A 12,937-nucleotide genomic window follows, 5' to 3' on the forward strand; every position below is an offset into this window, starting at 1 on the left:
TTTTACACGCGATGTAAAAGGATATAAATGGTATATCAGGGTTCAGAACCGGCCTTACTAGTACAAGCGCATCACCCCATCTCCTAAGACTGCCAGTATCCAGTACTATGCGCATCTATCTGAGACCTGCAAGGCGTCTGCCCTGCACTTCACCCAGAGCGCGGCTGCCGCTGATGAACGCGACAACACCGGCCGCAGCGACAGCTGGAAGAATCTGGAAGAGTGTCCAGTGGGAGTAGTAGAGGAAGAAGATCCATTCGATGGAAACCAGAGATCCCAGGAAAACGGCGTGGGGAATTGGAGCAGCTTTAAAGGCGGTCGGCAGATGGTTGAGGTTGACACCAATGAAGAGCCACTATACGAGTCAGCACATGGACACCGTTATTTGGAGGAAAAGACTCACCAGGCCACCGAGGATTGGAAAAGCAGCCAGCACCATTCCAATGAAAACCAGAGTTACAATGACTGGCGGGCTCTGAGGGTCAGACTTGAAGATATGGTGGATCTCGGGCAGTCTGCCATATCGCGAAGCCTCGACGCTCGGTACTGGTTCGTCGGGGTTGCGAGCCACTGTCAACTGGAAAGCAGGTTCATTGTACGCCTGAGAGGTTCCAAACGATCCGATGACAAATCTGGCGTCCAAGGGTTCGGCGACGGAGAGGAATTGAATAGGGAGGTCTTTTTGAGTCTAAGCACGCAGGCCACGTCAGCTGTTGAGTACCCCAGTACACTCGACCTCTGCTTACCAGCTCAACCCTGGATTTGCCATTGTCCTTGACGGTAAAGGGATACGAGATATCTAAGCCAGTTTTGGGATCTTGCAGAAGGAGGAAGACTTGGTGAGCGCGTTTGGCGGAGCTTCCTTCCTGTGCTGTGAGGATCACTTTAAGGGTATCGGAGCTTCCGAGCGCGACCGGTTTGGAGAGCGGCTTGTTGTCGGGGATTCTGCAATTAGTATATCATTAGCATGTTAAATTTTTTGGATAAAGTGTAATCGAATGAAATCACTATACTTTTCCTTCAGTCCAGAACCGACACCCGCGCCTTTGGTTTGAACTGACACGGTGGCATCAGTAAACCCCCACGAGGATGCTGCTGCGGTCGGGATTGTTGCTGAAGCCAGCAGACAGAGCTGGAGAGCAGTATGCCAAAGCTGCATGATGAGTCAAATAGTCAGAGAATAGAAACTAAAAGACAAAAAAAACAAGTAGTGCAGTCGAGATGACAGAACAATGCAATGTTCTGATGCAACTGCGGAGGCTTGAAGAATCGCGGAAGCGCTAAACAGCGGACCTCCAGATAAGCGCCGGGACTCCCTGATAGTAAGAGTTGGGGCATCGGCGTCCACCTGGTCCGCGCAAGCCCTAATTATTTCCCGGATTCCTGCAGTTCTGGCTGTCGGCCAAACACCTCATTCTTCCCTCGGCCTGCTACCTGCTGTCAACGTCCCTGCAGCGTCGCTGTGTCATTGTTGATCGCCTCGATTATCACTCCGGTAGTGCTCGAGAATGTCGTTTCATGCAGATACCTAATTTCGGGAACCTTTTGCACTGGCAAATCGATCGACCTGAACCTGTCCAACTCCTCGCCTCCGCTGCACCGACAGGTAGCCACCGTCATTACCTGCCTTTCCATCCGATTCCTACATCATCCTACCATCGATATCGATACTATAAAGTCATAAATATTTGGGTATAAGGCGTGCTGGTATGTAAACATCCTGTTTGCCGCTATTCAAACAGGCCGGTCGTTGCGGAGTGGCCATTCTGCAGGGATTGCCGCTACGACTCGTCTGCCTGTGGTTTGCTCTCACCTTGGACACATTCACTAACCTTTCACTGTGTATCAGGTGTTGAATTTGGAGAAAACCACAACACATCCTTCTCGGGTCTTGAAACATATTCGAATCTCCCTCCTTTGCTTTCCTCATCCCAACTGCTACTACCGCATACGCCGCATACTTCGCGTACTTCTCCAAGTCTCGAAGCACTTTACATTACAGAATTATTTGAATACCTGGATCTGGATATTTACTCCAGATCTCTTGCAAACTGGCAAAAGTAAGTGGCAAGCACCGAGTGTTGGCATGTCTCCCGCTGTGTCCCTCGAGTCGACGCTCTCAACTAGGGCTTCAACACAAATCTTTCTTTCCTCTGACCCAACGGCTAACCCAGATATAGTGGCTAAAAGAGATTCCGTCCCCCGTGACATGATGTCTCTGAACTCTGTTTTTGATAGAACTCCTGTACGTGTCTTACCATCCCCGCTTCTTTTCCATCTCTAACCGTATCCAGAAAACGAACTCCCGACGTAGCTCTTCTCATCACTCACGTAAATCAACAAGAGAGCCAGAGTCGACCAAGATTAAGATGGCTCAGACCTCTTACTCTCTACCGCCGACGCCTATCGCCTCTTCTTTCGAAGAATCGGCGTCATCAACGAAGCGTCGTAAATCCCAACGTCCAGTTGATCTCAAGGACTCCCAGCCAGAAAATATCACCAAGACTCCGGTGCAAAAGAAAGACGATGTTCCTGATTCAGAGTCTAAAAGTGATGCCAAAAGCAGCGACCGTCATAGGAAGTCAGGCAAGCCAAATGGTCACGCCGCTGATGCAGGTGACTCGCAAGGCCATCAACTGACGACTCCTACCACTTCCAATTCTAAGCGCAAGGAGCAAGCTCCGCCGTCTAAGTCAAATTTGCGCATCACATTCAAAGACCCTCGGATGAAACGCAAGTCTCTGGCTACCGAGGCCGAGCTGGCCAACGCATCCGGAAACAAGTCCATCTCGAAGTCGTCGACCATGACTCCTGCAACAACGCAGAAGGATCGCAAGGCAAGAAAGTCCATGCCTGCGAAGCTCAACGCTGTGAGCGACAAGAAAGACACTGTCCATCCCAAGTCCTCTGTCAAAGCCTCCGCTTCGCGCCCTTCTACTCCGGCTCGCATTGATCGTAAAGCCAAGACAACATCTCACGCGAGCGCCAAGGCGACCAAGTCTGCCAACAAGGTGGCTCAAGCTACACCAGTCAAACCTGCTACCCCCATTGCCCCCAAGTCTGAAAAAGCTGAAACAGCCGACTCGACAACTCCCGCCGCCCAGGCTAATACAAATTCACGCGGCTCTACTGCCAGATCCCGTCGTGATCGCAAGTCCAAGACCGGGATCGATCGCAATCTTGGAGATCATATTCAAGAGACGTCGACTAAGCACAATCACAATCCTCCGGTCCAAATTCACAAGACTCCATCTCAGCCCTCTTCTGTCCCAGATCCGACCCTCGAAGCAGCTCAACCTCTTTCTCACAAGATAAACACTCGAAGCTCGCGAGCCAAAACCGCCGCTAAACTTCTGGCTGTCGATAAACGTCTGGACTCCCCCGCGACCCTAATGGTCCTTGAGACCACCCCATACAATGGGGAGGTCGCCGACAGCGTTGAGGGGACGCCTGCGCAAGCCTACCGTGACAACTTCCATTTCGAATATGGCCCCGAGATGTACGGTAACCGCTTCGGCCTCGATGGCCAGGTGGATGGCCCGAGCTCACCGACGAGTCTATCCACTGGCACGTCCGTTGCTGCAAGGACCTCGAGTCGCATTCGGAAACCCACCATGAAGGCTCTGGAGTCCCTAGAGTCGGAGCGACAGTTCCGCCGCTCGAGGGCTCCATCCAGCAAACCCGAGTCGACGGCGGGTCTAGGGCAGAAGAAGGGAGGTGCGGCCCAGCCTGAGCATCAGGTTCCGGCATCTGCGCATGTGTCTGCCGCTCAGCAGCCTGACACGGCATTTATTGCCAGACGGCTGCTTGAGCTGGCGGCGGCGGCTGTGTCTGCAGACCCTGCGCTGGATGCCGGACTTGATGCCAGGCTGGAGAGCCTGCGCAAAGAGTTTGAAGTGGAGCAGCGGGGGCAAGATGGAGAGGGGGCGAGGTCGGAGGGAGAAAGTAGGCCAACCTCGAGCCTGCCATTCGGTATGGACAAGACGAAAGTATCGGAGCCGTGGACTGACGAGGATGGTTGGACGCACACAGGTCTTCTCAACAAGTTTGGGGAGGAGTACGTCTTCGTCTCTTCCGACTTTGAGTGGGTTCATCCCACCAACACCTACGGAGATGACCAGCTCCCCCAGCCGCCGGGGCGATTCAGATCGCGTGAACAGGCGGAGAAGGACCGGATTTTCGGGTACCCGCCGCGGCTGGGGGAGCGTAATCTCCCACAGCAAACGAATCTCCCCTTTCGACTGGAGGACGTTCACGAGGAAAAGGCTAAGGTCAAGGCACGAGAGGGCGCCCGGCTGAGGGGCATCCCGGTTGATCGGACGATGTCGGCCGCGGAGATTGAGGCCTTGATCGCCCAGTATGACAATGCTGGGCAGAGTGAGCCCGCGAAGGAGCAGAAGCCTGCCAGTGGTTCGCGCAAGAGAAGGCGCACTGAGCCCGTCAATGATACCCCTGACTCGACTTCGGGGACCAAGAGGCGGCGACAGAATCAGAGTGCTCCCAGTCCCGCTGCCGCCGCCGCCGCCACGGCCGAGAAGCCAAGTCTCACCGTGAAGTTCAAGTTCTCTAACCCCGAGAAAGCGACGGCGGTGGCAATGCTTTTTGGGGCAATGCCATCCAGCCCATCGAAGAAACGCCTTCTCGCCAACGCGGAGACGAATGGCGAGTCCAGTTCATCTAAGAGACGCAAGCCATCGCCAGAGACAGCCAGTCCCGCAGAGGTGAACCAGACACCGAATGGTCGTCCGCGGCGCCGTGCGGCAACGGCTCTTATGGCCGATTTTCAATCTCATGCCGAGGAGAGGGCGCGTCGGGCCGCTCGAAAGAAGGCCGCCACTCCTTCGAAACACGGAGGCGGGAACCCTGCAGGTGAGCCCATGAAAAGCGCATGATTCGGCTACCTGCTAGTATCTCTTCACTTGCATTCTATCTCGCCTTCTACAAACTTCACTCTACTTCGAATCACGCTTACTTCACTGGTCTCTGCCTTTCTCGATCGCCTTCCTCAATTGCCTTCTCGTCACGCCTCCAGTTGATTCCACCCCGCCTCACGTCACTTTGGCATCTCAAGGCTTGACTATCTGTCGAGTTGATACAGCTTGGCCTACGTTTTACTAGGTCGTTACCGCACTTCACTTGGGATGAAGTCGGCCTCGTGCATTTTATTTGAAGTCAATCTACCAGCCATTACATGTCCATCATCTGATTCCTTTTACTATCACTATCCTCTTCCCTCATCCACGATGACGACTGCAAATTCAATCAGTCTAGGCTGAGTTTGGAATCTTCGACTACATCTATCTGCCTCTGAGCTGGTCATCCAGCAGAATTATGAACAATCGGCGCGAGCAGTCGATTGACTTTTTATCGGCCTTGCTCTCAACCATACCCCATTTCTCTGAGAATCAAGAGAATCCCCTTGAATTCTCCTCTGCTCTGATTGGCAAGGAGGCAACATAATTTATCTGAACTAATCACACTTTTGTCGCATGGCGTTAACGGACTGAGTACATGCATCAAAGCATAGCGAAGCATCCGGCGGACTCTGGGCTCTTCTGTTTCATTTGGCGTTTATGATATTTTCATCGTTGCTCTTATTGTTTCATCAAAGTTTGTAAGGTGATGGGCCGAGCTGGACGCTGCGGACCTCCCTAGACATTTCTATGATGTTCAAGTCATCAGCAGGAACCGACACGTCTGCGTGTGAGGTGCCGTTGATGGCGACTGTATGTATTATTTCTTCTACCTGTACAATCCTGGGGGTTTCGAGGCATACCGGATCCGGCGCAAGCAACGGGTCATGGATGCATAAGCAATTGATATTAGCGGATATGTAATTTAAAATGTACCTTTGCGTTAACAGAATTACGATATCCATCAGACAGACTTGATTGTGTGATAGTAGGCAAAGAACACGGGATCGTAGAAACGATTTGAAGATGCCTGAGGCATTAAGGCACCAAGGCAAACTTTTCCCCCAACCGCACACCCGTCACGGTCCATGACCTTGTAACAATCCATTTCCTGCATCAACTTCATCTTGGTCTACTTTGTAGTATATACCGACCTGAAAAGTAAAACAATGACAAAATCTACACCCCCACCGCACCCCTCCACCTCAAAACCCAGAGTCATCGTCGACCCGCAAACCCTCTCGCAGCGACGAACAACGCGGCCCCGGACCCAAGCCCAGATCTCAGATATCCGGCAGACGAAGGAGTACAAAGTCGCCGCTAGACGGTAAGCCTAAGCTCGCTTTTTATTTTCGGTACTAAACTGATGACGATGATAGGTGGTTGTCGACTATTGTGGCGCTGCCAATATTTCTGTACACATCGTGGGTGTTGTATGACCGGAGTATGTGCGCTTTTCTTGTCTGCGAATGAGATTGAGCTGATGTTTGTAGCGTATGGGAATAGTAAACCGAAGCGGTTGGGGAGACCGTCTACGGAGGAGAAAGAGAAGGAGTAGAATATGTTTTGTTACTAGTATTGTATATTAGTGTTGACATTTGATTTGTCACTTGTTGGTATCGGCTCAGCTATCAGATGTACCAAATCCAAACCAAACTGCAAGAGCCAAACTATTCAGAATCGTCCATCTCAACACCACAGATCCCCAGTATCAACGAGGCCATCGAGCGGCTGTCCTCCAGGTGGCCGACAAAGGCAACGTAGCTTCCTCCGTCCTCTGATTCGTTCGCGGGTTTGACCTCGTGGATGGCAACGGGGCAGTCTGCACGAAGCTTTTCGTCTTCGTCGTCCTCTCCATCGTCCTCATCATCCATCTCCTCACTATCACCCAAATATCCCTCCTCCTCATCACCCTCAGACTGATCCCACTCCCCAACAACCGTATCCGGCGTCTCAATCCACGGCCTCCGATGCCAAAGTGTCCACCGATTCATCCTCTCCCCCTCCCCAAACTCAATCTCCCCATTCTCGCAGCTTACCAACACTTTTTCCTGCCTCGGGACACCCCGCAGAAACACACCTCGGATATGGAACCGCCGGCGGTACGTCCTCGCCGCTAACTTCCCCAGAATGTGTTGCTGTAGCTCCATCGCTACTCTTGTTCGCGATGTCCCTGCGATGCTCCAGTTCAACCCGAAGTGAGCCTGCATAAAGGCTGTAAAGGAAGTGGGGTATTTGGCTGCTGCGCGGGGAAACTCGAAGGCGAAGACGAGGGAGTAGCTGTTGTGCGCCGCGGGTGGGTGTTTGAGGAGGGTGGCGAGGCGGGTCGGTAGGCCTTCTATCATTCCTTCTTCGATTTCAATTTCATTTGAGTTTGATTGTGGTGTTGCGATCGGGCTGTTGGTGTTTGTTTTTATTGGGATGAGAGGGGAGGACAGGAACGTACTCGTCCGCGAGCATGATATCCCTCGTTGTGACGATAAAGCCTGCGATCTCGTCTGCGTGCTCGTCGACCAGCTCATTCAGGTCGTAGACGTTTGTGACGCAGAGGAGGCGGGCCTCGCGCTGGAGTTTGCGGATGACAGAGAGGTATTTGTTCCAGGTGTTTATTCGGAGGGAGACGATGAGTACGAGGATGGGTTTGGTGTAGTACGTTTTGTCGGTTTCGGGGGGTGGGAGGGTCTCGATGGGGAGGTAGTGGGTTATGTCGTAGATGGGCATTTGGCATGTACTGCTGTAAGGGCTAGAGGGTAGCATTGATTGGAAGTTGAGAGGAAGCTGAAAGGTTGTAGAGAGTTATCAAGAAGAACATATGAAGGTTGAAGTGAGAGTGCGACGGAACACGGCAGTTGATTCAAGGTAAGTGAAGTGAATGACAACTGAGTCAATCACTAGAGCAACGATCTATTAATACGACAGAACAATGGCAACTGTCAACTAAAGCACTCTCCCCAATTCCCTCCAGATCTGGCCCAACTCAATCCCTCGACAAAGTCATTCAGCTTGCATCTCCCCAGCTTGTCAACAGCGCAGCCATGCAGTGCCACGACCCGGTCATTGATCAAAGCGCGAACAAGAGGCTCCTTTTCCGACTTGCATTGCATCGTCTCGAAGTAGGCTCGCGCGCCAAAAGGCACCGCCCAGGACGCCGAATACCCGTCCGACTCCTTGGTGCTTTCCACGGAGGTCAGCGACAGGGGCTCGGTGCCATTGTACAGACCCATGGCAAAAAAGATGGGAATCATGCCGTTGTCGTGCGAAAAGTCAACGTAAATGGTGGCGTTCAACGGGAAGGTGACCGGGTTGGAGTCCAGAGTGGAATTGGTGCTCGTGTGGTCCTGCAATGGCGAACGGGTCAACCGGGCGATCAACTCGTTGGTGAATCCTATCCCCTGAGCCGGTCCCAGAGGGTTGCCTGCGCCGTAGCCGTAGTACTTGCCCAGGGACTGGAGGTAGTCATACTCCTTCCACTCGTTGTGAGTGAAGAGTGCGCAGAAGGGCGACAGCTGGCTCGCGTCAGTGGTGCGCGCTACCGTATCAAACGAGCACATGTCCATCAGACTGACAACGTCATCGTCTGTCAGCTTCACACCAGGGAGATGCTTCTCGACGCGAGCACGGATCGCAGGTGCAAAGAGCGCAGTGAAGTTAGCCGCAACCTCATCCCCCAATTCACTTGCCTCAAAGTTCGTGCACACACTGTGGTCCAGCGTGTTGTTGAACGTCTCGCTCTCAGGGATAGTCACACTAATCACCGGAGCGGCGCGGTTCGTGGCTCCAGAATCCGCCAGCTTCGCCTGCTGGAAGCCCTCGATGAACTTCTCCCCGGAAGCAATGACGCGGTCCGAGCCCGAGGAGCGAATAAACGGCACGACTCTCCGCGCAAGAGCCTTGTACTTCTGGTAGAACTTGATCCCCGAGTTCACCATCTGCTGCTCCCCAAAGGGAGTGAGGTCGTCCGCACCCAGGGTGTAGTTGTATGTCTTCAGAAAGGCAAACTTGCCCTTGAACGAGGTAGCATTTCTCTGGATCGCCTTCACTAGCTGCTTGTACTTCTTGCTCTTCGAGCTGGTAGGGTACCGCGCTCCATGCCGGGACAGCACCTGCACAAAGGTGACCCGGCAATCCTCGGGAAGCTCACTCGACACAGAAAGCTCGTCCTCAAGCGAAAAGAACGGCGAGTACTGGCCCCACAGGTGAGAAGTCGCAGGAGAGCACTGGTACCCGAGCTCTACCGTATCGCACGAAGCGTTGCCAGCCGGAGTCGGTGCCGAAGACACCCTACTCCGTACCACAATCAGAACCACAGCCCTATCATAGCAACGAAAATGGAGCCACTCACCCAGATAGCAGATACACTACCGAAAGCAGGAAAGTAAGAGCACCCATGATACCAACAATCAGGATTCTCCCCTTGTTAAAAGTCGTAACCCTCAATCTGAGCGGGAAATCCTCCTCACCCCGCCGAACACGCCGGCCATTATATAGCTCCTTCATCTCTTCCCACCGGACTCATATCGCACTTTCCTTCCGCATGTGAAACGGACGTCCGGGCCAGCTAGCTTGCCAATGGCGTCAGTGGAGCGATTCGTAAGTCTGTCGCGTGAGAGCAGGGGAGCAGGGAATGAATCCGAACCGAGTACGATAGCGTACAGAAATTTGACCGAAGGAGAGATCCATAGTGTTGAGCCAAACCGATGTGTGATGATGTGCGAGCGTCTGATAGGCTGCGCGGAAAACCACGTGGGTGCACCCGTTGTGGTGGTTGGAGAGTGCCTGGCAGCCTGAGATTGACAGCCTGAGATCCCGAGCCGGGAGACTATGTGGGGGCCTTGGTGCCTTGAATACTCTGGAGATTAGATTGATTATAGTAGAGTATCATGATAGATATTGGAGAGGATCGCTTGGATTCGATGAGGAAACATATTGATGAACTCTGTGAATACTTTATTTTAACACTGGCTACCTTCCAGGCAAAGCAATTCTGCAGTAAATCAAGAACGACCAAACTATCTACAGTCTACAGAGTAAACACGAAGTAGATATCAATAGCACTTTAACAGCCCTGTAATGCCCAGAGTCAGACTCAGTGCGCGCAATCTAATCTGCTCTTTAAAGGCGAGTATGTTTTTCTTCCACCACCAATCGAACGCCCTCTCATCGCAACGTGTGCAACAGACAACTTCCAGAACATCGCTAATGTGCTCCCAACAGCATCTTCCATGCAGACCTGCTTTGCAATCTAATTACCTTTGCTAGTGATATGGCACACATGAACCCTGCAGATGGAATTCTAAAACTAGCATCGGAGCAATGTTTCAGAGAAATTAGCTGCGATGATCATCGAGCTGTTTGTTGACTGGTTTGGTGGCGTGCGCCATACGAGGGACAGAGATGCAGGAGATGCATTCAAGTCACGGATCAGCAGTGACTGCTTGGGCTAATGGAATTGCAACATGTAGCAACTAGCGTGTGATTGTTTGAATGAACAGTGGGAAACCCTTCTATATGGGGGGGAATTTGTGGATGCGTAAAACGGACGAGATCATGAGGGTAATGTACCAGGTTCTTCTCCAACGCCTGCCAGCGTAAGGACGGCTTTCTGAGCTATGTACAGAGATGAGGGTCACTTGCGGCAATTTAAGCAAACTAAATCACAATCTGACCTCCCAGAAACCCAAGACAATCTATAAAACGGGCTCGATGAATATAAGCGCTCAGCCACAGTCAAAATGAGGACGCAAGCTTTTCTCGCAGAGAACGCGCCCAAATGCAGGCACGCTGCTTATATTCAGGGGGAAAAGAGACAGCAACAATCTTGATGGACAACATAGTAGGAATAAAAAGACAAATGAAAAGGATAATACATGAGCTAGAGGTGTTACGCTTTCTGCGGGCATATGCAACGATTCACAGAATCGGTCTGCTGGATACCCTTAATTCGCTCTTCGCTTAGGAACGCGTCCAGTTCTCAGACAGCTGGTGTGGTGGCTTAGCCTGTTGTTCATGAGTAGCCACTGGGTATGAGAGATTGTTGTGCCAGTTGTCTCGTCTGACAGATAGTCCAGAAACTGCATTGGAGGCTGTCGCTTTACCAGGTGATCCTCCTGTAGCATTCATGGCACCTCTGCTCTCTGCAGCGGACCACGTTGTCTCAGCTTCCCGCTCCGGAATCGAACGGTACGCTTGAGGGGATGGTGGCCGAGCTGGAAGCTGCCCCGGCGGTACGAGTCGAGTGACATGCTCTCGGTAAAAGTCCCGCTCGGATCGATAATAATCGCGTTGCTGCATCAGCTCCCGAATCTCCTGCGCCTGTTTGTGCAGTGCCTCCTGCTGCTTCCGGATCTCGTCCTGTTGTGCCGTGATCTTCTGTTCCATCTGCATCTCGTTCCTCTTCCGATTGCGGAACCTTCTCGAGGCATCGCTGTTTGCTTTTCGCTTCTCTGCCTGGCTGGATGACCCGGACTTGAGGTCCAAAATACAGGGAATCATCCCAGGCAGAGGTGGGGCATTCGTAGGTCCCCCCATGCTGGTTTGCTCATCTCCTGCCGGCCTATCACCTCCAACCGACGACAATCGACTAACCGGTTCTGCCGTTCCATATCTCGGGGGATTAGCGAACGATGGTGCAGATTGTGGGATGGGCATCCCAGAGATCGCTGGTGATGCTCGACCGAGCGGACCGTATATGGAAAGAGGAGTCGTGGGGCTCCTGTCTTGGGAGCTGGGAGTAGGGGTCGGGTTCACGCTCGTTCCCCGACTGTGAAAGGTTGGAGTGGAGTGGATGGAGACGGGGGCTGGGGCTATAGTTTCGGGTGCATGATTCGGGTTCACTGTAGCATTTTCCAACGGCAGAGGCGACCCAGAGGACAACCGATACAGTCCGGGCCGTGACTCCTGAGCCAGGGGAGACTGTACAGTACTGTGCTTCCTAGCATACGGCCCTCCGGCTCCGACAAACCGAGCTGTGGGGGAGACGGGCGAGAGAATCTGACGGTCCACCGACCCAGGCGATAGCGAACGCCGTTTGGCATGATGTATCGCGGGCGAAGCAAGACGAAGCGTTGGCGACGAATGCAGTCGGACATGAGAAGCAGGTGCAGAAGAAGATGGAGGGACGGATGACTGATGTCTCGCCAGGCTCAGGTTATCTCCCCCCGAAGGTACCAGACAAGTAGGAGCAGGTTTTGCGGGGGAATTCAGTATAGAGTGCACTCCAATAGAACGAAGCTGGGCAGCTTGCAATGGGGGTTCCACTGGAGCAGAAGGGCGCCATGAGTACGGCCGAGGACGCACGAGATCACGGCCCTCGGACGAGTGAGGATCATCGTCTACACGAGGTCGCTTCTTTTCGGACAAGCTGCATGAGTCTGTGCGGAGGGAATCGTCCTTCAAGGGGTCAGAAGCCGGCGGAGTGTGCGACATGTGCTCCGGTTTACTTTCGTGAGACTGCCGCTGAGGGTTGGGGCATGGCGCAGGGCCTCCCCTCTCCCGCTGTATCTCGGAGAGAGGAGAGTGAGAGAGGAAGCTGGTGTGTTGGGGAATATGATAGCCAGGCAGCGACTTATATTGACAAGGCAGATGAACAGGATTGGAGTAGGAGGTAGTATTCAAAACACTGATCCCTAGAGTAGCCAGGATGATGGATGAGAGTCAACTGTATAAGACGAGAGAAGAAAGATGATGAGATCGATGAAGATGAGTAATAAGTCAGAGGGAATATATACACTCGGTCTTCGTTGCCTTGGGGGAGGGTGATGAAATACAACAGAAGGTGAGGAAGGTTAGAACACAAAGGGGCCAGAGGAAGTATGTGCAGAAGCAGGAGGTATCCAGCTGGAGCGGAAGCAACTCAATATAACCCTAGGGATTTAATCAGGTTGCAGAAGAGGATACGAAGGAGATAAGGTGGTGATCGAACATGCAACTAGAATTAAGTAGTAGTACCTCGAGAGCAGCAGCAGCAGGAAAAAAAGGAATTGGAAGGAATCAGGCAGGTTTAGAATGATAACTCAGACATATTT

At 52.6% G+C, this 12,937-nt stretch overlaps 6 protein-coding genes across 6 annotated transcripts; 2 read left to right on the forward strand and 4 right to left on the reverse strand.

Annotated features, from left to right (window-relative positions):
- Positions 1 to 115: 115 nt before the first annotated feature.
- Positions 116 to 1,159, reverse strand: Asppvi_000721 (putative oligosaccharyltransferase subunit ribophorin II; the record flags this gene model as incomplete). The annotated part of the gene is made up of 4 exons (XM_043297027.1): positions 116 to 355; positions 404 to 688; positions 747 to 945; positions 1,014 to 1,159. The coding sequence occupies 4 exons, from the start codon at positions 1,157 to 1,159 to the stop codon at positions 116 to 118; spliced, it is 870 nt and encodes a 289-aa protein (XP_043152962.1).
- A 1,053-nt stretch (positions 1,160 to 2,212) lies between these two features.
- Positions 2,213 to 4,892, forward strand: Asppvi_000722 (putative GPI-anchored cell surface glycoprotein; the record flags this gene model as incomplete). Its single annotated transcript, XM_043297028.1, has 2 exons — positions 2,213 to 2,245; positions 2,295 to 4,892. The coding sequence occupies 2 exons, from the start codon at positions 2,213 to 2,215 to the stop codon at positions 4,890 to 4,892; spliced, it is 2,631 nt and encodes an 876-aa protein (XP_043152963.1).
- A 1,190-nt stretch (positions 4,893 to 6,082) lies between these two features.
- On the forward strand, positions 6,083 to 6,471 carry Asppvi_000723 (uncharacterized protein; the record flags this gene model as incomplete). Its single annotated transcript, XM_043297029.1, has 3 exons — positions 6,083 to 6,240; positions 6,293 to 6,357; positions 6,407 to 6,471. 3 exons carry the CDS (start codon positions 6,083 to 6,085, stop codon positions 6,469 to 6,471), a joined length of 288 nt encoding a protein of 95 aa, XP_043152964.1.
- Positions 6,472 to 6,583: 112 nt separating this feature from the next.
- On the reverse strand, positions 6,584 to 7,634 carry Asppvi_000724 (uncharacterized protein; the record flags this gene model as incomplete). The annotated part of the gene is made up of 2 exons (XM_043297030.1): positions 6,584 to 7,310; positions 7,360 to 7,634. 2 exons carry the CDS (start codon positions 7,632 to 7,634, stop codon positions 6,584 to 6,586), a joined length of 1,002 nt encoding a protein of 333 aa, XP_043152965.1.
- Positions 7,635 to 7,846: 212 nt separating this feature from the next.
- Positions 7,847 to 9,410, reverse strand: Asppvi_000725 (histidine phosphatase family protein; the record flags this gene model as incomplete). Its single annotated transcript, XM_043297031.1, has 2 exons — positions 7,847 to 9,194; positions 9,256 to 9,410. The coding sequence occupies 2 exons, from the start codon at positions 9,408 to 9,410 to the stop codon at positions 7,847 to 7,849; spliced, it is 1,503 nt and encodes a 500-aa protein (XP_043152966.1).
- A 1,455-nt stretch (positions 9,411 to 10,865) lies between these two features.
- Asppvi_000726 (uncharacterized protein) lies at positions 10,866 to 12,338 on the reverse strand (the record flags this gene model as incomplete). The annotated part of the gene is made up of 1 exon (XM_043297032.1): positions 10,866 to 12,338. The coding sequence occupies one exon, from the start codon at positions 12,336 to 12,338 to the stop codon at positions 10,866 to 10,868; it is 1,473 nt and encodes a 490-aa protein (XP_043152967.1).
- Between the last annotated feature and the right edge of the window lie 599 nt (positions 12,339 to 12,937).

Source organism: Aspergillus pseudoviridinutans (assembly GCF_018340605.1).
Source record: "Aspergillus pseudoviridinutans IFM 55266 DNA, scaffold_1, whole genome shotgun sequence".
Classification (NCBI taxonomy): Eukaryota; Fungi; Ascomycota; class Eurotiomycetes; order Eurotiales; family Aspergillaceae; genus Aspergillus; species Aspergillus pseudoviridinutans.